General features: G+C 49.0%; 2 protein-coding genes across 7 annotated transcripts; both read left to right on the top strand.

Moving 5' to 3' along the window:
- Positions 1-9,759: 9,759 nt before the first annotated feature.
- PEX11A (peroxisomal biogenesis factor 11 alpha) lies at positions 9,760-18,138 on the top strand. Of its 2 annotated transcripts, XM_071754340.1 has the most exons (4): positions 9,760-9,889; positions 11,944-12,071; positions 13,220-13,335; positions 14,876-18,138. In XM_071754340.1, exons 2-4 carry the CDS (start codon positions 11,944-11,946, stop codon positions 15,439-15,441), a joined length of 810 nt encoding a protein of 269 aa, XP_071610441.1. In that variant the 5' UTR covers positions 9,760-9,889; the 3' UTR covers positions 15,442-18,138. The 2 variants fall into 2 exon arrangements, with proteins under 2 accessions (XP_071610441.1, XP_071610442.1); XM_071754341.1 differs by lacking the exons at positions 9,760-9,889; positions 11,944-12,071 and adding an exon at positions 12,705-12,866.
- A 1,382-nt stretch (positions 18,139-19,520) lies between these two features.
- PLIN1 (perilipin 1) lies at positions 19,521-27,536 on the top strand. 5 transcript variants are annotated; one of them, XM_071754336.1, is made up of 9 exons: positions 19,521-20,907; positions 21,594-21,652; positions 22,962-23,160; positions 23,301-23,383; positions 23,769-24,021; positions 24,226-24,434; positions 24,975-25,127; positions 25,740-25,973; positions 26,471-27,536. In XM_071754336.1, the coding sequence occupies exons 2-9, from the start codon at positions 21,608-21,610 to the stop codon at positions 26,840-26,842; spliced, it is 1,548 nt and encodes a 515-aa protein (XP_071610437.1). In that variant the 5' UTR covers positions 19,521-20,907; positions 21,594-21,607; the 3' UTR covers positions 26,843-27,536. The 5 variants fall into 5 exon arrangements, with proteins under 5 accessions (XP_071610437.1, XP_071610434.1, XP_071610436.1 ...); XM_071754333.1 differs by having other exon boundaries at positions 20,641-20,907; positions 25,737-25,973; XM_071754335.1 differs by lacking the exon at positions 19,521-20,907 and adding an exon at positions 20,934-21,485 and having other exon boundaries at positions 25,737-25,973.
- The last annotated feature ends 133 nt before the right edge of the window (positions 27,537-27,669 follow it).

Genomic DNA, 27,669 nt, shown 5'->3' with positions numbered 1-27,669 from the left:
TAGATGGGTCTGTGGAAATGATAACCTGCTCCCAAATATACACACATATGGGGAAGGCCAGCTTAGCTGGGCTCTGATGGACTCTCATAGCACAGAAAGTGTAAGGCTCAGCTGCCAGCAAACCTGATTCCACTCTTCTGGTAATTAGTTGCACAATCAAACAAAACCACATGCGCATCTTGTTCCTTTGTTTCAACTCCAGAAGTCAAAGACCTCAAAAGTTATTGGCAGTTTTAATTAAAACTAGCTTTGAGACAGAGAGCAACCTACAATGGTTATGGCTCATTCTAGATAATACTGTACTAACCCTCTCTCATATTAAATATAGCAGCAATATTGTTCACCAGAGATGAGGACATTAGCACAAATAATCAGCCTCACTGTCATGGGGAGGGCACTGAAACCAAGAGGGAATCTAAAATGATTGCATAAAAGGCATTTGCTGCTGAAAAAGAGAATATCCCGCAGCTTCCTGCCCTCTTCAGCACCCTTCCCAGAAGGCTCTTGAGTCTCCAGCAGATTTAGCTCAAAATCCCCTTCCTCTCTCAGCAATCTGCTGACACTGGGAGACAATTCTCAGGTTTCTGCCCCTGCTTGGGCACTGCCTGCACCAGCTCTGCTGGACAATCTCATTCACATGAGCCATTTGTCACCAGCAGAGCTTTAGCAGGGAAGACTGCAGGCAAAGCAATTGTAGATGTGTCCACAATTCCAGCCCTGTTCAGCTTTTCTGATTCCTGGCCCTCAGCTCTGCCTGAGAGGTTGAAGCAAACACAGGGCTCAGCTCATGGTTTACCCAGAACTTAATGTCTGAGTAGGCTGATAAATACAAGCTTGGCTCTGCTGCATTTCAGAGCTCGGGTAGCCATGCTGCTCCAGCAAAAACCCTTAAATTGGAAGTGCATGGAGCCAGCCTATTTCCATCTTCCCTGGAGATGCTGTGGATCAGCAGACCCTTGCTCTGAAGCAGTGAAACCAAATGGCTAAAGGATGTGCCAACATACCCTTGATGCAATGCCTAGAGGACATATAGTGCCCTCCAGTAAAACTCACCTTCTGCTCACTCACCAATCTGCTGTGGGGCAAAGCACCCTCCTGTTTATATAAACAGGAAATGTTTCTGCCTTGGTTTAAATCCCCTGAAATCAACACTACCAAGGAAGCCACACAAGGGGTGAATTTTACCCAGGGAAGTTCATTTCACAGTCTCAGGTGGACACCGAAAGCATCCAAGTCAAACAGCCCTTGCAGCATTTGCCCCGTGCAATTTCATGGGATGATGAAAAGATCAGTTTTTTCCTCAAATAAGCAACAGACAAACGTGCAGTGCATTTTCTAGGCAAACACCTCATGTCCAGTTGAAAAACCATGGAAGACTGATTTGATTTGAAGGAGGACTTTTGGGGACAATGAGAAACAGTTAATTTGAAGGAATGCTAGTACAGTATTATAAGGTAAAGGCATCCAACCCCACTATTTATTTTTTTTAAAACCATACCTCTATTCTTTGCCAAAATATTGAGCATGTGCATGGAGCTTGCTGAAACAAGCTTTTTCTGAAAAGACCATTTCAGTTAAAAGGATTGTGTTTGTTTGTTTTTTTAACTGAAGAAATAAAAAATGGCAATATTTCTCCTTTGAGAAAAATTGAAAACTATAAAGCCTGCTTCTCTAGAGTTATTATTCCTCCTTTACCTTGTGCCTCTAATTAGATAATAAAGACGAATGAAAAAACACTGCATTTGTACTTTTAGCTTGAAAATGTCTTAACAGGATTTGTTTTCAGACTTCTTGGGGAAGTGCTTAAGTTTCCAACAGATGATGCATACCTTACTTATAGAACTATAAGCTCCTGCTAACTTGAAATCCCTCATATATGAAATACACTTCCATGGCCATTCTGTTCAGGAACAGTTCATCTTTGGGAAAACATTATTGCTGGAATGCAGAGTGAGTCCATGGACTTAGACCTGCAAGACACATTTAAATTCTCTAAAGAGGCTTTAGGAATTCATAGCAGTACTTGATCTACCTTTGGGGGAGGGAATATGCCTTTTTTGTGCTGCAACAGCTGAAAGCCTTAATTGGTAGATCTTTTCACCAACCATTCATTGTATTTCGTTATGTGCCTTTTATGTGTCTGTTCTGTTGCCCCAGTGCCTTGCTAAATACTACCTAGCTGCAAAATGGCATCTTTGAAAGAGAGAGAGGGGCTCTAGCAGTTGCTCTGTTCCTAGAAAATGAAAACAAAGTCAAAATTAAATGAGAAAACAACTATCACCACAATGATAATCAAACTGCAAACTGTATTAGTGTTTCTCCTTGGGAAGCTCTGGGATGAGGCAAGAAGATGCATGACTTCCAACAAAACAATTATGTTATGATGAGGCTGCCCTAATGTGTTCAGAAAGTGTTCAGACTGTTGTTAAGACTGACTTAAATGGAAGAGCACAAGCAGAAGCCTAAATGGCAGTAAGGCTCCATGATTTCTTCCCCTCAGTCTGGAATATTAGGATCAGTGTGATTAGAACATGATGCAAGTATAAAATCCAGATCTGGATTTCAGGTTTTCCCTCAAGAGGTGGAGAATATGCAGAGGAAGGCTATTGATTCAGTCTGATTTTGTAAAGGAAATATATGAGTCTCTGTCTTTATCTGTTCGTTCTCGTACCAAGGAGTAAATAACCTCAGCCTCTCTGATCCCCGAGGGATGATTATTTACAACACTGTTGATGTGCACCAAAGAAAAATACAACTTGTTCCTGAAAACCACTGATTAAAGTGATCATAGCAAAGCAAAATAACTTGGCTTCCTCCTTTTATCACTCATACCTGCTTTACCCCTTGTTACTCCATGCAGCACCACCAGTTCCAATTTAATCTGCAGGAAGGGGGCTTGTCTGCAATGATCAACACAATTCAGCCTTTACAAACATTTACCAGTGGCAAGGGACCTTCTAGTAATGTTTTTAGCAGAAATCTTTTTAAGAAAATTAATTGCTAAAACATGAACTTCCACAGAGACAGCACGAGGAGAAAAAAATAAAGATGACAGAACCATGACATCCACTGCCTACTCACTGCAAATTAGCACTGTGAGGGTAAGAACTACTACAATGGGAGGGAAGTACAGCCTGGGAGATGTGTTCAGTCCTGTGTCATCTGCTGTCACTGCTACAGTCTCTGCCACGAGTCTGTCATGGAGGAGATTCATAAAGGGCAAAAGCTCTCAGTGATGGAATTGAGCATTCAATTCCCTTTTGAGCCATTCAAATCTTTTTCCCAGTTTCTCTCCCCTCTCCTGTTGCCTCTCTGCATTGCTCCAGGAGTTGGCTGAAATGCTTTTCTCCTTTTCCTCTGCCACACTAGAAGTAATGTCACAGCCCTTATGGAGAGCTTCAGGAACGCAAACCGTGCAAATTGAGAAGCACAGGAAATCTGGGCTAGAAAGAACTCAAAACCTCCACCTACACTGGTGAATCTCCCTGGCCAGGGCAAGGTTTTTGAGAAGGCTTCCACTGATGGATGCTGCATGACTCCCCAGAAAAACCTACACTAATGTTACCCCACCCCCAGCCAGTACAGATTTCCCCATGTACCTAACCTGAATCCCCTACTTTGCTCCATCATTGACACTGAGAGCAACTTAGACTCCCTGCGTCAGCTTTGCACACATATAAGGCTTGGAAGTTCCTCTACATGAACAAAACCTTTTCCTGGTGGGGTCTTCCATCTCCCAGAGACCAGCAAGGTCCACTGACTGGAAGCTGGAACATAGAAACAGGGTGCAAATTCAAACACAGGTAGTTTAACAACTGAGAGAATTCACCACAAGCAGTGCTGGCATCTATAATGGGCAGCTTAAAATTAGGATACCGGATGTTTTTAAATGATCACTGTGTTTCAAAGAGGCATTAATTCAGAAACATCCTCTACTTAGTGTTTACTTTGCATTATTGTGCCATATTATCCTATAATTGGTTGTTAAGTCAGGATTGCAGCCTGGCAGGTTAGTCTTCCTTGCCTAATTAGCGTTTCCTCCTCCTTGCTCAGTGCAGGACTTGTTTTTTTCCCCTCTACAGATCCCTGTCTCCTGCACACAGCCCTTCACAAGGCACACCTCTTCCCTCTCCCTCCAACAATCCAGCCCTTCCCATACAGAAGAACTCCTGGTTACTCAACATGGATTGACACCAAGTTTCTAACATAAGGAGCTGTTCAGCCTGACAAGCTCAAGGCAGTAGAAGTGTTTCACACTTGACAGCCCAGGCCAGTTTGCTTTTCAGACACTGTATTTTTCCCTCCTGCCTAATCAGTCATTTGCCTTCCCCTCCTCCTCAAGCATGGACTTTCCTGGGGCTGAGCCAACACATGGCCCCAGACCTGGCTCTTGTGATGACAAATCCTCCTCTATCACACAACCAATCTGCTCCACTACACCCACGGCCCCAACACTTGGCTTACACAGGGTGTAAAGTTCTTCATAGCATGAGCCCTGTGTCTGCTGCAGCTTAAAGTTTCTGCAAATCCATGGGGTGACAGCCAAATCACAGCATCACCCTTGCCATCATCAAATCTCATCTCCTAGCACCCTGGGAGAGTGGGCTGAGCCAATCTCCTCTTGTATTTTGGCCTCAAAAAATATGGCTTGTTTCTACCCAGCCAATGCTCCTGCTCCTGTAAAATCATGTATGAAAGCCAACAGAACCCATGTGAGACCACACATAAATATTGTACCATCTCCAACTCAGAGCAGTACCAGAAACACTGGACAACAACAAACTGCAACAGAACCAGAAATAAACTGGAAGCAGCTTGCAGAAAACCCAAATTAAACAACACTGGGTAGTCTGGCACAGTAAAATAGGGGAGTTTAAAGAGTTAATCTGGGTAGCTTGGCTGAGCAGCACAACTCGACAGCTATAGCCTGGACTCAAAAAAAAAAATTAAAAAAAAAAAAAAAAAAAAAAAAAAAAAAAAGAAAGAGAAAAAAATGTACCCTTGTACAGGAAACAGGCATTAGAGGTAATGAGGCGACACGAGTTTGGACAATGAGAGTCATTTGAGCAATTAGGAATGCGATGTGGTACCTGGCTCACCTCTCTCTAGAAACAAATTTGCAGAGCAGGGGAGGAAACTTGATCTTGTGCTGCCCCCCCCCTTCCAGAGCAAACAGCAAGCACACAGGGACTGCCCTGCCCTCAGCAATGCTGCATCTCCCACAGTGCCTTACAGTGACATTATTTGCCCCAGATAGAACACAGAGGTTTTTGCAGTTCCTGCTTATGATGGCTTCGGGTTACATGTGGGGAAACACTCAGCTCTTCTGAGGGTCACACTCCTTCCAATAGCACAGATGTGGCTTACCCAAACAGCCCAAACCTTTGCTGGCCCTCAGGAGTGGGGCAAACTTATCAGATCAGCCTCTGATTTCTGCTGCTTCCACAGCACAAACAAGTCTGCAAAGAAGTAAGATGACATCTGTTTTCTTGCAAAGAACAGCAAATAATTTAGTGAGATTAAAGAACAGGCTCCTCTCCCACAGAAAACATCTCTGCATGGCCGGGCAGCAACCTGGCTCTGCTGGAACAATGCTGCTCGAGCGCCTCTCTGTGGATCTGAGCTCCTCTTCCTCCCCCTCACAAGCCTTCTCAAGCCACTGAACTGATTTTTAAATTTTATTTTAATTTTTTTAAAAATACAGAGCCAAATTGCTCCTATTATAGCCAGGTAGAACCTCTGAGTTCACTGAACTTGGCACTGAGGTAGGAGTTGGCCCAGCCAGAACTCTTACTGCTTCATCTTTTGATGGTGATATTTATGCTATCTCTCCAGGCCCTTCTATAGTTTCCAGAAGCAGAACAGCTCAAATTGGTTCAGACTTACAGCTGCCTAGGGCTCATAGAGTGACCAGGAATGGAAGAACTGCTGGCAAGGGCACTGTCTTTGGAACAAGCAATCAGGTGCCTCTGGTCCTCTCCAGAATGTGCTGTGGAGCTCAGCACACAGCTCCCTCACCAACACGTGTCAACACACTGATCATATTAATTTCTTGTATCCCTTCGAAGGAGCAGGAAACAAATGGTCCCCTGCTGAAGTCATGGGTAAAAACAAAGGCTCTTCATCAGCCTCCTGCAGCTGCTTGTTGTTTTCCTTTCTCTGTGGAGCCTGCCAGCTCCTGGTTATCTTGGCCAAGCACATGATTATGCTTTTAGAGCAAATGCAAACTGCAAACAAGCAAGCACATCTTGAGATGAATACACACAAACAGGAGGATGCACAGTACATCTAACTGTTTGGCAAATCCTGTTCTGCCTCTTTTTCTGATGCTGCAAAAGTCCTGCTCCTTTTCTGGACAGAAAGCAGATGGAGTAGGACCAAGGGCTCAGATCCCCAAGCCCTTTACATTTGCACAAATAACAAGAATTAGACCCAGTGCTGTTCAAGGGGCCACATATCAGTTGTGCTGGCTCTCTGCAGCAGGGGAAGCAATGCAGGAATAGGAATTCCTTCCCTTGCCCAGTTTTGGCAGAAGGTCCGTTCACAAATCCATCACAAAACCAAAATAATTTAGTTGTTACTGCTGCCACAGCAAGGACAGAAGAAAGGATTAAGGATCATTCCTTGTTCATTTCAGTGCTGAACCAGGAGGCTCAGTTTGGATAAGCATTGAAGGTGGTTTGAGCTAACCCCCTTGGCTTGGCACTGAATGGCACAGATGGCAAGTGCTCCCACAACCCAGTATCAATACCTGTAACAATCAGATGAGCTGTGAAGCTGTAATCTGTGGCAGATGGAAAATGACAGCACAAAAGGCATTACTCTGGCCCTCGAAGCCTTCCACAAAGGTAGCAAATGGAAAGTTTTAATTCAAATAACCTGTGTTTCTCCAGAGCAAAGCCAGGCATCTGAGACTGTGGAACAAGTGGAATGCTTCTCCCCTTTCCTCCCTCCACAGGACTCTTTCTGATCCAGCTTGAACTCTCTGTACCCAGGGAGTAAGGAATCTCTGGAGGTGAGGTCTCCCCTGTTTTTTATAGGATAAGGAAGGCAAGAGGCTTCTCTCCAGCTTTATGAGAAGGAGAGACGGCACTACTGGTGGGTAGCACAAGATGAAATTTTGCTGCCCTCGACTAGCCAGACACCACCACAGGATTCACCCTGGAGACAAGAAATTAGGGAAGGCTGTCGGGTAATACGTGATGTAAGGTCATACCTACACTTTCCATTACAAACTGGAGAAATAAGGCAGAGTTAAAAGAACGAGCAGAATATCATTGACACGCAACTGGCTGCAGGTTCCCAAAAGAAGTGACGCAAAGGACACCCAATCGGAGGTGACACATTGCCATCTAGTGACAGCATCAGCTCAATGCATCAGCTGAGCTCTGACAGACCTTGGCCTGAGGGTCCCGTGGACCTTCCCAAACTGAGAAACATCCAACACGAATCTGTTTAAACATCAAATGAACCTAGGGATGAAGGGGAGGAGCAAGCAGCAGTCCCCGTTCTGCCTGACTATAGGATGAAAAGGAAAAAGCAGACACTTTAGTAAGGCTCACATCCCCTGACAAGTTTGCACAATGCCTGTGGCACAAAAGACAGAAGATTGCAGGGAGATGCTACTTTCTCAACAGCATTACTAAGGATGTCCTGCCCAGACGCCTCCTGTCTTTGTGCCGTAAATAGCCTCCACTTCTGATTTTACTGATCCTTCGGAATTACTCCTGTTGCAGCACAGGCCTGGGTGGGGCACAGCAAGGCTCAGGGGAATAAAAAGGAGAAGAAAAAAAAAAAAAAAAAAGAGAAAAAAGAAAAGGGAAAAAATAAAGAAAAAATAAAAATAATAAAAAAAAAAGCAGGACTAAAGGTTTCAGAGTGCTGCTGAATATAGGAACCAGATTTTACTTCATAGAGCTCAGGACTGGAGAAGGTCACCCATGTGCTTGGCTGGGAGTAGAAAATCCTAACAGGGGGACAGCTCTGGAGTACCCTCACCACCCACACATTTTGACACTTGGGTAGTTTATATGGAATCTTCAAAGAGGGAATGTCTGGGTGTTTGCTTTTGGCTTGGCTAATTTAGGGGGATGTTTGCCTGGAAGACAAGGTGAGAAGCAGCTCCCTCTGAAAGGGCCAGGAAATTCTTTGCTGAAGGAAGAGGGAAGGGTTTTGTGGCAGGGATCACAGCAGGCTGGCTGGAGGTGCTGGGCTGAAGGTGCCTATGTGTCTAGAGGTGAAATTTAGCAAGGTAAAAACAATGCAGGAGAGGGTTAAGCCTCTCACTGCCTCAGCATTTCAAATTCCTTATAACAGCTCAGGAAAGTCTCAGAATGCTCAGAGCCATCTCCTTGTAATTCCAGAGGTGACAGTGGTCAGTGCAACCAGGCAGAGACCCCGGCCATGACCTCACCAGGCACATCTTGTACAGCCTAAAATATGAACCCATCTCAGATGCCCTGCTAGGACCAGACTCCCCAGTGAGGTATCGAGTCCAATTCCCACTCTGCTCCTTCACCTTTCCCCAATACCATAAGGGAGAAGTCCTGTGGGAATACTCTTACTTAGGGCCTCCTCAAATGGGGCAACTCTGCTGGGAAAGGAGCTGTCAGTTTCAAGGAGGGGCAACAGGAATGGTAGCCCTGGGAGAAAGGGAACTTAATTGGAAAGCCTGTTTTGGGAGAATAAGCATGTCCCAATAACACAAAGGCCTTATGAAATGTGGGATGGGTGGCTGTAAAGCTGCAGAGACACATACTCCATCCCCCTGGGCCAACAGACTTGTTCAGCCTGTACCTTGATGTCACTGTCTGCAGGAACTAGGCTTGGGGAAAGACCTGTAGGCAAAAGGGTATAAGAAAAAAATAGCAAAGTGGGAAATGGAACTGTTTTGTACAACAGATGTCCAGCTTGACCTCCTCTCCCTGTAAGACAGCCCTGCTGCAGCTCCTAGGTTCTTTTCCATCTCCTTCAGCCAGGAATCCTTGGGCAATCAGTAGATCTCCAGCCAAGCTTTTGTGCTGCCTGCATTGGGAAACCATGTTGAGCAATTGGAAAAGAGGAGAAAAGGTCTTTCAAGCAAGCAGTCTCTGTTATATCTTTAAAGGAAGATTTAGATTATTTTTTTTTTAAATAAAACCCCTGTGAACTCCATGCAGCCCACCTCTTTTCCCATTAGGGCTTGACAGGCTTGACTGAGACTGACATATCCTCCAGCTGAAGTCCTCAAGACCCCATATCCACCAAAAAAATTACATGGAGCAACTCAGCCAAAGAATTTGACCTGTAGCCTCAGAAGTAAAGTGAGACATGGTCTCACGCAGGATCTCTGAAATCTACATATCTCATTCTCAGCACACATTCAGGCAGATTCCACCAAATATGAGAGCAGAAAACCTACTGGTAGCAAATGGGTTGACAAAGGCATCTGCCATGAAACAGAGGAATGCTGAAGCAAGTTCCTTGCAGATTTAGAGACCATCTCTGTGCTGTCTGGCTTATGTCTGTAGGGAACACTGGCAAACTAGAGGAAGAACTGAGTTTGGCACTTCTGGAGAGGAGAGAGAAACTGCTTTCACTGAACCTTTTTGGAGCTTGGAACTGCACTGACCAGTTCCAGAGAGCTCATTTTTAGGATTATTCTGGATCCACACCAGGCCTTTTGGAAGGGACAGGGAGTGGCAGGAGCAGCTCTCTAAGCTGGAAGAGGGACTGGGAGGAAACCCAAAGCATTTGTAGCACTTAAATATTATTACTGCTGCTCCCTCAGCTAGAGCATGGCAATCAATGTTTCTGCATTTGCCTTGCAGCAGAAGTCCTGTGCAATCACCACCTCCACACAAGCATTTGCTGAGATCCCCCTGCCAAAGAAGAACAGGCTGACTTCAAGGTAAGACTGACAATTCAGAGAGCTTCATGGCCTTACACAGTTCTCAGCAGGGTGAAGGCCAGAAAGATTGTTGGAAGAACAGGAGTAAATATTGGGTAAGACTCTTGGAGTGCTGCTGCCCCTGACAGAAATTCCAGAGGACAATTGCTGCTCCTCATGGTTGCTCACTTACAGCACTTACTGTGCCCGGTGTCGTTGGAATTAAGGCTACAATTCCCACTTTGTTTAGGATTTTAACAAGTAGGAAGCTTTAATTGTGAAAGAGACAGATGAGCCCTGGAACAGAAATACAGAAGTAGCTGGAGGAGGAGAAGAAAAGTGAGCTGGTCCTCTTGGGAGATGCTGCTGCAGTATGTGCAGGAGAATGAACAGGGCTACAGTTTTTCCCGTAGCCTCAAGAAAGAGTATCCCACTACTTCCAGCACTAAACTTTTAGCATTCTTATGCCAGCACCAGCAAACACGCAGTTGTAGATAGAGATGAGGAAGTCAGTTTAAAAAGTACCAACACCAGAACTAACAGGATTCAGAGGAATCAACAAACTGAGGTATATACCACAGCCGTGTAGTTACAGGTGCTGAAACAAAGCACGGGCAGAAAGCTCTTTCATACTTAGCTATGGTTCTTTCTGTCTGGTCCAAGGTGTTCCTAAAATTTACTGCACTTCAGTCTCAGCTCTGCATCTGCCTCTGCTGCTCCAGAGAGGACACCAAACCCACACCCTCTACTTATCACAAGGCCCTAGGGCCACTCTGTCACCCTATAACCTTTTATCTCACACTCTCTTTGCAGGGCTTTCTAGGAAATCTATCAGCCATTCTGGTTTTCCTCCTGATTTACTCCTCCATAGTGCAGTTGCCAATTGCTCAGCTCCAGAGCACAGCCATCCCCTCCTAGGTCAAGGAAATCCACATCACACTCACCTATTCCATCCACAGCAAGCAGGACGTAGGAAGATCCTTTCCCAGGTCTGAGGCATGGATGGCACAAATCTCCATCTTGACTGCATCTGAAGCACTGGACTCCTCACAGTCAGACACCTTGAAGGCAGCCAGACCCTCAGACAGACTGACAAAGATGTATTTTCCAGACACTGCAAGGCAATTGGCTCTCCCAGGTACCTGCCAAGAAAGGGAAAAGAGGAATGTACCCAACAATTTCCCCAATGGAGGATGAATGGTACTAGTGATAGACTCCTGGGCTTTGAACAACAAAAAAGGCTGAGTTATTCTGCATGGGAAAAAAAATTGTTGTATGAGCTTTAATGGGAAGAGCATGGGAGAGACTCTCATCTCTGTCACAGAGATTGTTCTGTGTTAGGACTGAGAAAATTTTGGGTTTTTTTTCCCACCTTTCCCCTCAGATTAACAAAAGGGCAAGAACTCAGCCCTCCCACTGCAAACACAGAGCTGCAATGGGATGCTGAGCTCCTCCAGGCAACTGCAGCATATGCTCCTGGATACCTCCATGGGGAAGGCTCTCAGTGCTCCCATTAGAGGATTCACCATATCACAGAGCTGTGTTTGCCCATTTATGTGCTACTGACTAATTACTTTCCTCTGGGCAAACAAGGGTGGAGCCACCCTGAGAAGCAGAAGGTGAGTTTAGTGCTGTTTAATATCTGCTTCTCTCTTTTCAGAGAGGTGTGATAGCTGGGTGGGAAGCAGAACCTGTCAGACAAGCTTAGGCAGTGCAGCCTTTTGAAGTGAATCAGCGAAATGGTGGTGGATTCTGAGGAAAGAGATGAACAGAAGGATGTAAATCCAACTGAACGGATATTCTCTAGAAAAAGTGCTAGGGTGATTAATGCTACTTCTGCTGCAAGGGGCTCTGTACCTGGAATTCAGCTATAGGAAAGCATTCTGTGGGCTGGACCTTAAGATTTTGTGGCTCTCTGAGCATCTCCCTCGCTTCAATGATTTCCACAGCATTCTCAAAAACCAGCACCGTCAGTTTGTTGATCATCCTGAAGGGCTGAGGCAAACCATTACAGTTCCGATTGGGATCCTGCAGGAAGAAATCTTCCTCTTCATCCTTCAACCAATTATTTTCAGATGGCAGAGGAATCTCCAGGAGATGCTTCCAGATACATGCAGCCATGCCCATCCAGGTGCAAAGCACACCACAGGAATCACGGCAGATGCAGAAGAGCCAAGAATCGTGTGGTTTCTGCTTTCATGAGGTAATGGGAGGGGGGGGAGATGATGAACGATCTCTAAGAGGGGAGGGAGATTTCTCTCAGGAGAGCAGCCAGAGCAATCTTCTTCTGTATAGCTCAGTTCTATTTGCTGCATCACCTCTGTTACTCAGGGGATTTGTCCTGCCCTGGGCCTGTCAGCCCAGACACCCGCAGATTGCCTACAAACAGGGTGTAAAATCTCTGGCACTACTTTGTATAAGAATTATGACCAAAAAAAAAAAAAATTTAGCTTGTTCTTCATTAAAAGACTCATTCGGCCTGAATGAAATCCCAGCAATTAATTTGGAAAGCGGGGTGATTTCACTGGCAAGTTATAAGCTTCCTTCCCAAGCCACCGGGTGCGTTCCGAGCATCCCCCCGGGGCCGGGGTAGCTCAGGCCGAATCCGGGCTCACGGCGGGCCCAACCCCACCGCTCTCACCCCACGCAGCGACCCAACCTCGGAGCAGGAGCCGGGTTCCGAGCGGCCGGGTTGGGCCCGCTCTCCTCCCGCCTCCCCGGTGCAAGCGGGAGGGAGGGAGAGCTCCGGGGGAGCCTTTTGCGGGGACACCGGCCCCGGGCCGTTGACGGTCGCCGTGGCAACGGTGAGGGAACGCGGGGCCCGGCCGGCAACGCGCTCCGGAGCGGAGGGTTCCCCCGGTGGGGCGGGGCCCGGGAGAAGCGGGGCGGAGCGGCCTCGTCCCCCGCACACCTCCCGCAGCTACCGGCCCCCCGCCGCCACCATGGAGGGCTTCGTGGACTTCACCAACCGCAGCCAGGGCCGCGACCAGATTTTCCGGTGAGTGCGGGGCCAGGCGGCCTCCCCGCGCCGTGCCGGGGCTGAGACCGCCGGGCAGCGGCCCCTCGGTACCGGTACCTAAGGGACCCCCGCGGTGTCAACCCCCGGCCCGCGGGTGATGGGCCTCAGCCGGCCCCGCGAGGCCTCCTCCTCAGGGGTCAGAGCTGCCCGGTGCCCCCGGGAGGGCCCTGCCTGCCGCTCACCGCCCGGATGGCCTCAGCCCCTCACCCGCTCCGGCCCCTTCCCCTGGGCAGAACTGCGTGACCTGGAACGCTGCCCTGCTGCTCCCATCCATCCCTGTGAATTGTCCCTGGTTCACCTCTGTGCCGTTTTCCTCGTTTTTTCCATTCCAGAGCCACTCAGTACACATGCATGTTGCTTAGCTATCTCATAGAGCGTAAGGCTGGTAAAAAGAAGCTGGTAACGAAGCTCAAGCAGTTGGAATCTAGCATGAGCTCTGGCCGGAAAAGTAAGTACCTGGTGTCTAGAGGGATAAGTCCTTCCCTTGCTGCTTGCAGCAAAAACAGCTCTTGGCCTTGCGTTGCCAGCTTACCTTGAGCCACAAACCCTCTTTTAATATAGTCACAAAATTGTCAATAAACCTCATCCCTGCCTCGGCTTGCTGGTCTGGATGGAGCTGAACAGACATTTGTTGCTTCCTCAGCCTCCTCTCTGATAAGGGAATCTGAATTATCATTGGGAGAACAAGGGAAAGAAGTTACAAGTCAGCTGGTGCTGCAGGGATCCAGTTGTCATCCCTGTTCAAGGACAGGCCACAGAGTTACAGTGCACGGCTGGTTCCCTGGGCCCTTATTAATCATTCCAGTTAATAGGTTGAGATGGCCTAAGTTAAAGATCCCCATAAAATCACCTCAGAAGGATCAGCCTTTGATATGGCTTTTTAAATCCTATTTCACATAGTAATTTTCATTACCTTTTACACTCTACTAAAGTCACATTACCCTTCTGTGTTTTTCATACAGTGTCCTGGTTTGGGCCAGGATTAACCATTTAACCAGCTAACCATTTGCATTACTTTTTTCTGTTTTAGAGTTGCATCCATTACATTTAAGCTGTTGCTGTGCTTGTATTGCTTGCTTTAGGGTTGATCTTGCACCTACTTTCCAGTTGCTCAATCCTGGCACAACTTCAATGTATGAGGCAAATATTCTAATGTAATGTGTTGCCGTGTGTTTTACTATTCCAGTTAGCTCCAGAGTACAATAATTTCTAGCAGAGAGGGCAGCAGGTTTAGCAGCATAGCCATAATGCTTTTGCTTCTGCTAAACAAATCTCTAATAAACATCAAGTCTAAATTCAGGACACTTGCACTTCCATTAAGATTGGGTGCTGCCAACATCTGGCACTATGACAGTGCAGCAGGTTATGAAAAGCACTTTGCTTAATACTGTGTTAACCTTTACAGACTGAAGCCTAAGCTGAGCAGTGAATGAAATTAGGCTTGCCCTGTATTATAACCTGAAATGGAATACGCAGCTCCTCTTTGCAGGGATCTGTGAGTACCTCTGCCAAATCCATGGCTAAGGAGGGACTTGGTGTGTTCAGCACACGAATTTCCAGCATTCACAGAAGTTTAGGAAAGATGTAGCTCATGGTTGCAATGGGGTTGGTGCTGTAACATCTCCTGTCCACAGAGGTAGGGGAAATCCAGAGCAGCATACAGGTGAAACTGGAGGCTCTGGTTGTGTCATTCAGAGCTGTTGGTGATATTGGCCCGGAGGGCACCCAGGTGCTGAGCACAGAGCTGCAAGAGAAGGCTGCAAGTCCTGGCTATTGACACAGTTTGTGCGTAGGTCCTGGGCTGCTGCAGGGCAGAACACTCCTCTTGCTAACCCAGGCTTCTCGTGCTGTGAGAAGAAAACGCTTGAGTTTGCAAATGCCCAAGGGCCACTGATTTTTTAAGACGGTGCTGAGCTGTGCTGCAGAGGGCTGTGTCTCTGGCTGGGGTAGAGGCCAGGCCATGCTAACCACTGTGGGGTTTCTTGCAGTGTTCAGACTGGGCAACATGGTACATGCCTTGGTAGCAGCCAGGAGAACTACGCAGCTGCCAGATGTGGTTCCTCGCTTCTGCCTCACAGCCTCCAACCTGACCCGTGCCCTCTACTTCATCTGTGATGCTGTCCTGTGGCTGAAGAGTGTTGGGCTCCAACCTGATGTTGATAAGATGAAGTGGAGAAATTGGGCTACCAAGTGTTACTACGTTTCACTGCTGCTGAATCTAGCCAGGGACTGGTACGAGATCTCCTGGAGGCTGGAAGAAGCTGTGCAGGAGGAAAAGACAAAGGAGAATTTATTGTGGGACACATACAGTCAGGAACTAAACGGTGTGAAATGTGATAGTTTGCACGGTGTCTTCCATCTGCTGTTTCAGATCCTGAAAAAACATCCTCCTTTGCTGCTGGACTTGATGAAGAATCTCTGTGATCTCTCAGGCCCTTTGGATACGTTAGGAATCTACAAGACCAACCCAGGAGTGATTGGGTTCTGTGGTGTACTCTCCTCACTGGTGGGGATTCTCACATTAGCAAGCCCACATCTGAAGCTGAAACAGTGACAAAAAGAGCTCCATAGTATTCAGTGAGCCAACAGCTTTGATACTGATAGGTTTTTATCCTCCATACAGCACTTTCAGAATGAACATGTCTCACAGTAACCTGAAGATTAATTTTGTCCTCTGAATGAGTGAATTCTACCCTTTTTCCTTCCCTGTATCTTTGTCTGGTGCCATGACACACTCCCTGATGGAGTGGAGATGGGAGAAGGCAGGGTGATATTTCACAAACAGGAACAGTGTTTGGAACATGGCTGCTAGATAAGGAAATATTGATGTTCCTATGTTTTAATACAGGGTTGTGAAATAGCTGCATAGGCAACTCTAATAGGTATATGACTCATAACTAGTTGTGTTTACACTGGAAAGCTGGAATTCACCAATCAAAGGTTCCTACTGATTTTTTATAGTGGGCTCAGGCAAGTTAGGAGCCATGTTTGAAATGGCCTGAAGTCAAGAATGAGTGTTCTGATGGGTTTGGGTTGATGGATCCTGTTACCTCTAGGCAGTGGTTTGAATGCAGTGTGATGGTAGCTGAAGAGTGGCATGATCTGTCCTTCCCATGACTTCTGTAATATGCACTGGTGACACTGGATCTGTAGTCTCATGAATGCCAAATTGTGTCCCAGGGAATCAGCACTTTCTTCTTTCCGTTCAATAATGTTATCCAAGGACCACTGGCCACTGAGTCTGACTGCTCCAGCAGTCCATGGCTGAAGGCTTTGGTGAAGGACAGCATGGGGGAGAAGGTTGTCTGAGTGCTGATGATGCTGTGATTTGCAGGGAGTTGGGTTTCCAAAGCTCTGAGCCTGGAGCTGCTCACAAGCACTGAATTTCCCATTACACACTCACCTTAAGTCCTAAACCTCTGTGATTCCAAGTGCAACAATTTTCTATTAATCATATTGTGATGAGGAGCTTGTTTTGCTCTTTTCACTTTATGTGAAAAATACCAGTATAATAAGGAGCTTTGGAACCTGCAGTTAAGGACAGAAGCCTGGCTTAGAGTTCTCTGAGTCAGAAAAACTGCAAGTTGTTGCAAAAACAACAACTAGGGTGTGTTTCTAGTTGTGTAAGCTCCCAGAGGGAAGGGAATGGAGTTTATTGTGGTATTGTGAGAATCCCCTGTGAGATAAAAAGCCTACTACCTGATTTGGGCATTCATGGTTTAGATTTTCTATCTGATTCTCCCAATCTTCCCCTCTCAGGACCATAAAATTTCTTGTGTGTTCCCTCACTGGTTGAATGGGTTCTACCATTTGAAAATGCCTTATGTTTGCCCTGCAGCTTTGTCATTGCCCATCACTTACCTTACTGGTAGTGATTGTCTGGCAGTGTGGTCTAGAGAAATGCTGTCTCCAGCTGTCTAACAGGGCTTGCAGTCTCTGTTGCTCCTGACTTGGCAGAGTACCAGTTTTGACACCATCTGGGAAAAATTTGCACATTATATAGGAGTTAAAAATACCATTTTTCTTCCTAAGAGTTAGGCCTGTGTGTTCTGCTACTTTCTGGACTCCTTGTTTAATCTGTCAGGAGAGGTGAACAGAGATTAACCTGGACCAAGGTGCTCTCATTATTTCTTATGCTGTCTGAAAACAGAAATTAAAAGGTGCTTGTCTCCTTTATTAAAAGGCTGGGGAGTTGAGTAGGCAAGGTAAGGCAGTTTCCCAGTTTACTTAAGTTGTTGTGGTTGGAATTACTTCCAGTTTGAATCTGAAGTGTTAGCGTGCCAATGAAGTGTTTGAAAAATGAGACTACTGTACAGGATAATGTAGTGTGCTTGAAGACCAAATGTGGCCTGCAGCTGCTCTTCTTTTTAATATGGAAACGAGACCATTAAAAGTAGAGCATACTGGGAGTTAATTATCATGCAGCATTACCTATGGGATATGTTGTCTTCAAGGGCTTCCTCACTTTTTTAACAATGGAATTATTTTGTTTCTTTACTCCATTTGCCTTTGAGCTCCAGGCATTGTGGGGCCCATCCCTCCTTTGGTCAGGTTTATCATCTCTGTGTGTGTAGCAGTCTCTTTAAAGAAGAGCAATCTTGATGATCTGTCAAGGAAGATTTGGCCAGCTTTTCTCTACAGAATTTCATCTTCTTGGGAAAAAAAACAAACAAAACAGAACACCAAAACAATGTCTTCAGTCCCTCTCAGAGGAGCTCTCAGATACAAAATACTGCTTTCACTCATTTGAAAACTGATTTCTTTTTCTCTCATGTGTAACAGGTAAAGGGAAATGGATTGACACAGTGCTGTGACCTCTAGCCAGCCACACCTTCCTGTGCCTGGCCAAGGGAGAAGATTTTGTTTCCCTTGTGCCAGGCAAACACCTCAAAGCCATGAGCCAGGCTTTGATGATTCTCCTGTAGAGTGGCATGGATTAGCAAGTAGAGAACCTGGGAGATGGGGCAGTGAATTTCCAGCCTGGCTTAACCTTACCTTTCCTGTTCTGTATGACACGGGTTGGAGCTTACAGGAGTAACTCTCTTTACTTAATGTTGACCACTAACACTGGCCTTCTGCTCCCCAGCTGGAGACTGCAGTTTAATGTATCTTAACCTGATGTGACTGAAGCCATAGAATCATAATCAGATGGAAAAAATCCTTTCAGTGCCTTTTTTTCTTTTTTGTATCTAACACAGCAGTTGGAACAAGGGCAGCTGTTTGAGCACCAGCAATAAACCGAGGAGTGTGACACCGTGTCTGTGTGTGTAACTTAAAAGTGAGGAAAAGAGATGCTGAAGGAGGAATCCTCCCTCCCATCTCTGAATTTTTGAAAGATTATGTTATTAAAGAGATATTGTCTACAGCTAAACTTGGGTTATAGAGCTTTCCTTTCACAATAGCAGCCAGGTGCTTCAGACTTCCTTACATTTCACTCGGGAAAACATGAAGAAATAACTATGCAAGTACCAAGTAAAGCTGCATATACATCTCCAGCTGAGGTGGGGAGGGATGGAGCCAGGATAGCCATTAAACCAAACTTGCTGTTATCTCTTGTCCCCTGAAGTAAGAGCCTTGTGAACTTGGAAGCTCTAACATGTCAGTTCCTGAACAATGTATAAAGCATTGCATTCAGCAGTGATTTAGCAAGAGTTTCCCAAATTACTGCTCTTGTACACATTTCATAATGGAAACAGTAAAGAGTGGTCTTCTGAGATACGCAGTCATCTACTCGGCTTACAGACAAAGCCTTCCTAATGCTGATACCGTGCTTGAAATGATATTCCAAGAAAGGTGTGAGCCATTTGGGATTCCCAGGTGAGCGGCAAGAATAATCAAAGGTCTAAACACCAACATCTCCAGGGAGGGACCAAATGAACCAGTTTTGTAGAGGAAAAGTGACTGGGGGACGGTGTGAGAAGTCTTAGAGTGTCTAAATGGTTGACTGCCAAGAGAAAGGCTATTGCTCTCTAAATCTGTCCAGGAGGTAATACCTTTATATTGCAGCAAAGGAGAATTAAGCCACACTGGTGTCTTTTTTTGAACTGTAAATAAAAGACTGAGTGGATTGCCCAGGAAGGCAGCCCTTAAAAGAAAATGGACAGACATCCACCAACAGTGGTTTAGGTTTAGCTGATCCTGTTACAGACCATGGAAATAAATTAGCTACATCTCCAGCCCCTTCCCAGACCTAAGTATAAAGATGCCGTGCCGGTCTTGGGGGATCTGGCTCACCACCCCCTCACCCTGGTGTATCAGTGGCTATGGAACTGTGGAGACAAGGGTGTAAAGCTGCTTGCTGCAGGGGCTGATGTGGCAGGCTCTAAATGTTGCCTGCAGAAACACAGAAAGTGATGGTGCAGGCAGGAGCAGCAGCCCCGCGGTACCTTTGCACTGCAGAGCCCGGAGCTGGCAGAGCCTTTGCCCTGGAGGAAGGGGAGGGGATGAGCAAAGGCGTTAGCAGGGCAGAGGCTGTGTTGTTGTCTGTTTATCCCAGCTCCAGCCAAGGCAGGGGGAAGGCTGGCATGTTCGCTGCTCTTTTAGCAAGGCCAAAGGGGCTGGAAAATGTCTCGGTGCCAAGAGAGCAAACATTGGAGCAGGCAGCTGCCCTTTGTCCTCCTGTCTGGAGGGCAGGGACTGACTCAGCCTGGTGCTGGAGGCAGCCCAGGACCTTCATGTCCTCTGCACCCATCTAACCAGGCAGGGCTGTGAGCTTTGCAGAGCCCTGGGCTGGGGTTATTGCTTTGTACTCAGCATTTGTCCTCTTTCTACCATGGGCTCCTCATATCTCCAGTGTGGCTCATCCTTGATCTCTGTAGTTAATAACCAACACTCATCACTGCTTCACACAGGTGTTGTCTTCATTCTCTTCAATCAATACCACAATGGATTTGTTAATTCTGATGGGAACAGGCAGGGTGCCCCCCCATGGCTCTCCATGCAGTACTTGTGACTCTAGATCCAGGGAACTGTGGCATTTTTTGGCCCCCGGCAGCAGAGGATCTTAATGACCTGAAGAGAGTCACAGAAAGGAACATTAGGAGGGGAAGATGTTTAGGAGTATGTGGAGCATGTGCCATAACAGACTCGAGCACAAACTCTGTTCAGAGGTGCACAGGGCAAGGATATGAGGTGGCAGGCAGAAATTGCAACAGAAGTTATCCTGTTTGAGCTGGGCCCCAGAGAGGTGGGAATCTTACTGGACTTAACTGGATGAGACCTTCAGCAGCCCAATCCCTGCTTTGAGTAAGGATCAGATAAGGTGGCTTAAGGTTGGATAAGGTAGCTTCCAGAGATCACTTCCAACCTCATTTTTTCCTCTCTTTCTGACTACTGCAAATGCCTAGAGCTTTCTTCATGCAATGTCTGCCCTAACCCTCAGCTAAAAGCCTATTCCCCAAAATACTCACTGGATTTTTTTAGAAATTGCAAACGTGGCCAAAATAGATTGTTGTGTGCAGGATATGTCCCCCATTCCTGCCATCTGCTCCTTGTCCTTAATAAATTTTCCTAGGGAGAAAACTATACTCTTTGTCTGCCTCCCAACAGGACAGGATCCTGGTTCACCATGGGGGATAACAGGGGCTCCAGAAATACAAAAAGGTTTTCATCTCTTCTGCACTCATCATCCCCTTGTTGTCCATATCAAGCCCTGCCTGACTTCTCACCTGCTCCCTGGCTGCTCATGATCTGTTGCTTTTGAGGTGGCGAGGTCCCAGGGTGACTTTATCTCCTCTTGGTGGAGTGGCATTGAACTCCTGTGCATCTCAGCTTCTGGTCCTTGCAGGGAGGACAACAAAGGGGATTTTCTGGCATCATCTGTTCCAAATTACAGTGGCTTCAGGGAGCTCTTTGGACAGTTTCCACCACAACCAGCCAGCTCCCAAACCCACGCAACTGGGAGGTGGGGCCTTGTGGTGATAGTGGTTGGGGCACCGAGCATCACTCTCATAGGACGCAGCTGAAGGGACGAGCAACCACCACCCTCTGCTCCTGCTCTGCTGGGGACAGCTGCCCCTCGGTGAGTAGCACCTCACCAGGCACTACTCACAGGACAGCAGGGATCATTCACACTCCCTAAGTCTCCTGAATTTCATCTGTTGCTGAGAAAAGAGTGTCTGTGCTAAGGGTGGGAGCTGGAGGTGTGCTTTTGGGTGTTACGGAGCTGGGAGCAGTGGATCTGGGTGTTTTGGGGTGCTTTTGCCCCCTGCATCAAGCTGTGGCTGTGCAGGATCAGGCACTGGCATGGTGAGCAGCAGAGCTGCAGGGCTGATGTGTGCCCTGCATCCCTACCCACAGCTCCTCTTCTGCTCATGCCTTGCCTTCTTCCCCTTTCTCAGCCTGCATCTCTCACCCTGGCCCTCATGCACATCTGTTGCTGTCCTGATCACTCCGAGTTTCTTCCACAGCTCTGCCAGTGCCCTGTACCCTGCCTTGCACTGTAGCTCCTCCAAACTAGAAGCCTCCCAGCTAATCCTTTGCATCTCTGGCTGTCGAGACACAGTAGCAGGGGAGGGCTGTGTGGAGTCATTGCTTTTACAGCTGAACTGGTAAAAAGTCAAGCATTAGGCAATGCCACATCCATTGCACCCACGGGAGGTGTGTGTCTCAGCCCAGCTCCTGTCCCTGCCACACTCGGCGGTGCAGGGGCCCTGGCCCAGCTCTGCCTTTGCAGCAGGGTCTGTGGCTCCCAACTTGGCTTTGCAGGTGGATACATCGTGATGACAGCGAAGAAGAATCAGGCTCTGCCAAATGGAAATGCTAAGGTGGGTATGGGAAGAGGGACAGAGGGGAGGGCAGAGGGGTGCCAAGCGTACCGCTTACCGGCTCTGACAGATGAGTGACATCTCACTCTGTCCCCTGTGTCCTCCTGCATATCTGCATATGGACCTTCACCTGCAGTAATACAGAGTGTCACCAAAGGGAAAGAAGATAACCTTTTACTTGCTTGAAATTAAATAGTTCAGAATCAAGAAGGCTACCTTGACTTGACGTGAGCCCTCAGCGATCTCTGGCAGCAGTGCCTGTCCTTTACCTGTGTCCCCTCTGCAGACCCCAAACCTCCAGCAGCTGTGGATGCAGCACTGCTCCAAACAGCTGGAGCCCCTGGGATGCTGAACTGCAGGATTTGTGAGGAGCTGCCCGCACCCCAGGCTGAAACTAGCATAACATAGCACAAAACAATTCCATTTTTATCAAAGATGAAGATTCATAGTCCAATCATGGTCGCAAGTGGAACAAACTTCACCTCTTGCCCAGCAGTGATCAGGGCAAAGCTCACCTTTTATTTCAGCTCCGTCCCGTGCACTTGCTTCATGGCTGCTGTGAGGAGCCAACGTTTGCCCTGGACCTCCCTTGGGGCTGCAACCTCTCAGTTGTCTCACCTTGGCAGGTGGGCGCTAGCTGAGAGCAGGAGGGTGGGAGCTGCAGGTTTATCCTGCTCACCCAGCTTTGAGGGATCTCCCTCCAGCCATGTTCTGGCACTGGCAGCACACACAGGTGTTTATACTGTCATCCTGTCACCTGTGCTAGCAAAGTGTAGGGTCATGGTACTTTGCCACCCCAGAGAGCTCTGGTGCATTCTTTAATGGCTCCTAGCAAAGCCCTTTGCGCCATGAAGTCAGACCTGCTCCTCTACCTTTCTCTTTCTTGTGGTCCATATCCCATACTTGTCTCAGTGGTGACAAGAGAGAGGTGCCACAGAGGCAAAAGGGACTTTGCTGGTTCAAAGGCAGATGCAAGGGCTGAGTCAGATGGAAGAAGCAGCAGAACCAGGGGGGTGAAGTTAGAGGGAGTGCCTGGACAGTCAGGCTTGAGAGATGATGGAAGTGAGTACCATCACCCCTCCAACTGCCTGTGGTGTTCCTGCTCGTTAGGTGGAAGCCACCAGCCTGGTTGTCCATAACTGTGCTGTAGGCGATGTATCTGTGAGACCTTCACCCAGGGGGTTGAGAAATGTCCTCCTCTGTCAGTGTGAGCTGAGGTCCCCTGTGCAACACATCAAATCCTACTGTTGTGTGGACAAAGGCCCATTCCTCGAGGAAGGGTTAACCCATGTCCATCTGTGATGCACAGGAGAACGTGCTGCAGAGGGTCCTGCAGCTGCCAGTGGTGAGCTCGACCTGTGAAAGCCTCCAGAGGACCTATGTCAGCACCAAGGAAGCCCACCCTCTTGTGGCCTCGGTGTGTGAGGTCTATGAGCGGGGCGTGCAGGGTGCTGGTGCCTTGGCCTTGAAGAGCGTGGAGCCCGTGGTGCGCAAGCTGGAACCTCAGTGTGAGTCCATCTACAGGAGGGGGGACACATGGCCAAGGAGAGCCACCTGAGCCTCCCTGGTGGGACAGTGCTGGCAGCACCCCTAGCACAGCTCCAGAGCTTTTCTGACCAACCCACCCCCCTGCTTTTGCCCAAGACAGTCACTGTGGCTAATGACCTGGCCTGCCGGGGCTTGGACCACCTAGAGGAGAAGATCCCTGCCCTCCAGTATCCTGTTGACAAGGTAAGTCACAGATGGGGCAGTCTGGAACCCCTCTGCAGAGCCCACAACACCTCTCCTCCCCTAGCCTTGTTTCTGGATGGTGATGGGCTGCTGGGCATAAAACAAGGCAGTTCCTCTATGCAAGAACTCCTCCGTAGGCTCCTGCAGCCCAGGGAATGGCTGAAGTGAAAATAGGGTCTCAATTTTTGAGACCCAAAAATAGGTCAACAGCATCCTATGTCCCATCCCTGCCAGCTTACCTCCAGCCTGGGTTGCAGAGAGCTCTTATGCCCCTTTTGAAGCTCTCTGGTATTATGGCCATGGGTGAGGCCCCCACGGTTCCTCCAGCTGTCCTGTGCCACCCTGAGCACACCAGCAGGGCTGTTCTCCATCACTCCACCTGCAGCTCGCATCTGAACTGAAGGACACCATCTCCACTCCACTCCAAAATGCCAAAAGCACCCTTGGCAACTCCGTGGATAAGATCAAGGAGTTGGCAGCAGAAGGCTTGGAAGTCACCAAGAGCACTGTAGAAACAACAGCAAAGTATGCAAGGAGGAGCTCAGTGAGCCAGATGGCAGCTGCGGGAGTCGACACAGCCCTGGGAGGGCTGGAGAAGCTGATGGAGTACATGCTGCCAGAGGAGGATGAAGTTGCAGGTAGTCCTGATGTCCAAACCCCATTTAAAGGTGTATGGGGAGGGCCATCCACATGTGGGGTAACACCTCGATTATGGGGTGGATTAGGGGGAAATCCATGGATTTTGGTGTAGGACTGCCTAGGAGGTTTGTCCCACCTGGTTGTAACCTCCCGTCCCCCCCCCCCCCCCCCCCCAACTGCTCTTCTGCCTCTTCTGCCTTTAGATCAGAAACCCAAAGAGACATGTGGGTCAGAAGAAAAGGTCTCACAGCAGCAGCCAAGTGCTCCCAGTGCTGCCGACAATCCCAGCACCCTGGGCCGGATTGGTGCCTTGGTGAGCAGTATCTCCTACCACGCTTACCAGCAAACCACCCAAGGCCTCCAGCGAGCCAAAGCCAAAGGGCAGGAATTGGTCACCTGGGTCCCCATCGTGGTGAGTGCCCAAACCTACCCATTGTGATCCTGCTCCCCCATACCCTTTTCTGGGCTGATCCTGCTTTCAGATGAGATATTTCAGGTTCCTTGGAGCATGTCCAAGAGCAGAGTGGTGGGCAGGGTGGTTCCCCCAGTCATCAGGACGAGCCAGGGCCCGCAGTTCCTGCTGCAAATTCACACACAAATTTGTACCATGTTAGATGAGTTATTTTTATCCAGCTCCCAATGTATATTGTTGATTTACGGCCCTGCCATAACATCCTCCCTAAAGCAAAAAAAAGCCCTTCTAGAGGCCTAGAGAGGGCGATGAGAAGGAGGCACCTCTCCTCTACCACCCATCGCTGCAGTGGGAACCCCTTCCCTGTCCCGTGCCAAAATCCTGAAGTTCCGAACTGCCTGTGGGTTTTCCCACATGCACAAACGAGCCCCTCTGCTCCCTGTGTACCCCAGGACCCTGTGAAATCCTCAGGCTAAATCAGATGGGGTCACTGGGACCTACCAACTCCCCCTGCGTGGTGGCTTTTTGCTCCCCTTCCAGGGCAGCCTGGCCAAGCCAAGCACAGCCGAGGCACCACAGGTCCACGGTGATGAGCAGAGCACTGTGGGTGGGTGGCTGAGCCGGCGGCAGAGCAAGGCACCAGAGCAGAAGCAGGAGAAGGCAGGGAAGAAAGATGACAACCACACCAAGGAGGTAAAGAGAAAAGGGGGGGCGGTTATGCAGGGGCACCTCAAAGTGTGCTCCTGCCCACATAATGTTCCCCCATACCCTTGGGAAGTAGGACTCCATCCCTGATGAATCTCAGCAGATTTGGGGGAGGTGAGGAAGGGTCCCCTTCCCAGAACCCCAAAGCTGGAGGCAGCCTTTGTGCTGAGCTGGGTCACCTTGGCTTCTATATTCAAGACTCCTTTGCTGCTGTGAGGTGTCCCCCCAGCAAGCCCCTGAACATCCCCAATAAACACCCCCCTACCCGCCCCCTCCATGATCCCAGCAGCCAGGGGTGGTGTGAGCTGGTGGGGCTGGGAAAGGTCCCAGCATTAGCTCCATGGGGACGTGGGACAGGAAGCAGCAGGTCGGGGTCATTGCCCTTCACCTCTGCCGGCAGTGGAAGCGCAGACCCGAACTGGGGGGTCCCTGGGGGTCTGGGGGTGGGGAAACAAGGAGTGACCCTGCTGTAAAGGGCTGTGGTGGCTCTTGCAAGCAGCGAGCTGAAAGAGCTCAGGCTCAGTAGGGGTTGGGAGCTCAGGGCCACCCCTGTCCTGCCCTGGAGACAGAGCCAGTGGCTCAGCTGGTCTCTCTCAGCAGGCAGGAGATAGCTCTGGGCTGGTGGGCAGCGTGGCACACAACCTACAAAATGCCTGCACCTCCGGAATCTCCAGCGTGAAGAAGGTCCCCGCTGTGGCCTGGGATGTGGCAGAGGGGTTGATCCTCTTCACTCCCCGCAGGCTCTCCAAGGCCATGGAGACAGTTGATGCTCTTGGGGGGACCCTTGTCAGTGCCCCCAAGCATCTGCTGGGCACCCTGTACAGCTATGTGCCGGTGAGTTTGTCCCCAGGCAAGTTTCATCCATCTCCAGCAAATCCCCCCCTTTTGCCCACCCTCTTTTCATGAGCTGCCTATAGTGCTGGGCAGTGCCCGGAGGTACCAAAACAGGGAGATGGATTGCTGTTGGTACACCTCTGTCACCTCTGCTTTCCTGAGCATCTCCCAACCTGTGGCAGCAAGTCGTCCCCACATTGACCCAGTGGTGGCACTTCTACACGGGTCATGGTCAATCCAGGGTGTCACCACAAATTCCTGGGAAGGTGAAAGCTCGGGCTGAGACTGTTTCTGCTTCCATCCCACTACTCCCCCAGGACTATTTCTCCACTGCAGCTGCTCAGAGGCTGTAGCCAGTCACTCCCCTGCACCGGGGACCCCTCTGGGGACAAACTGGCCTGTCCTGAGGTCTCCCAAGTGGAGGGGGCTGTGCAGCACAGGGAGAGCAGGGCTGGCAGGCGGGTACAGCCTGGCCAGGTGCTCACCCCATCTCTCAGCTCCGCAGGCAGTCGGTGAAGGGAGAGGAGGCAACCGGGTCCAGCAAACCCAGCCCAGAGACGGAGCAGAAGGAGGAGGACACCAAACCCGTGGCCCACACAACTGAGGAGAAATCCCAGCTGCGGGATGACTGGCGGATGTACCGCGGCCATCACCCCCTCTCCTTCCTGGGGCTCGAGGACCCCCTCTTCCTGCGGCACAACTTCTACCGCGCCCCAGCCTTCGAGCCCGAGTACTCGGTCCCCCGGAAATCCGCCTTCACCCCCTACAACAGGCGCGTGAGTGAGGGCTCCTACCGCTTCGGCCCAGAGGCCATGTACAGCCGGGCTTACTATGGCAACATTTACAGCCCGGCCTTCAAGAAGGACTGAGCCAGCGGGATGAGCGAGAGCATCCCACCCCCCCCCCCCCATCATTCCTCCCCAGCACCGCTTTGCCCTGACCCCCACCACCTGCCTGCATATACCCCTGTACCAGGACAGGAGCTCAAAGTAGTAGACATGTCATAGGATGTCTTCTCCTGGAGTACATCGGGGTCAGGATGGGGGATAAAGGCAGCCAAAAGCCCTTATGGTGGCAGAAAAGGAGAGGTAGATGGGACCAGAGAGGTGAGGGAGATGTGGGAAGAGCAGTGAGACCAGAAAAGAGAGAAAGGGACCAGCAAGGCCTGGCACTGGGCTACTCTGGTCCCTATTGAGAAGACAGTGTTGACTTAGATGGGGTGTTGAGATGCCGAGACAGAGCAGGGAGGACAGCAAAGCCATCAAACATCACCACAGCAAGCCAAGTTCCCCATCCTTCCTCGCTCAGTCCCCCTTCACAAGGCCCGTCCCTGGCTACAGAGTGCTCCTCCATGGAGGGGCTGAAGGTCCCCACTAACCAAGGTCTCATGAGTCAGAAAGCCCTGAGCACCAAAGTCTAACCAATGGTGGGATTGATGGTGAGATCAGGAAGAAAACTGGTGAGAACAAATGGAGCTCCTGGAGCCCTTCTCTCCTGCAGGACCACCTGGCTTCCCGCAGCACCTTGTTGTATCCACTGCAATAATAAACCTTTCTGACCTGCTGTTTGCCCCATCTGCACATCTGCTTTATGAGAGAGAGCAACCAAAACAAGGGAGAAGAGTGGGGTGAGACACCCAATCCAGGGCTGAGGGAACGGGTACAGGAAACTGACCCTCAGGTCGTGGTCACGGGGC

The sequence above is a fragment of the Heliangelus exortis genome, chromosome 11 (assembly GCF_036169615.1).
Source record: "Heliangelus exortis chromosome 11, bHelExo1.hap1, whole genome shotgun sequence".
NCBI lineage: Eukaryota > Metazoa > Chordata > Aves > Apodiformes > Trochilidae > Heliangelus > Heliangelus exortis.
The sequence above is the reverse complement of the archived record's forward strand: the minus strand, read 5'-3'. Positions and strand labels throughout refer to the sequence as shown.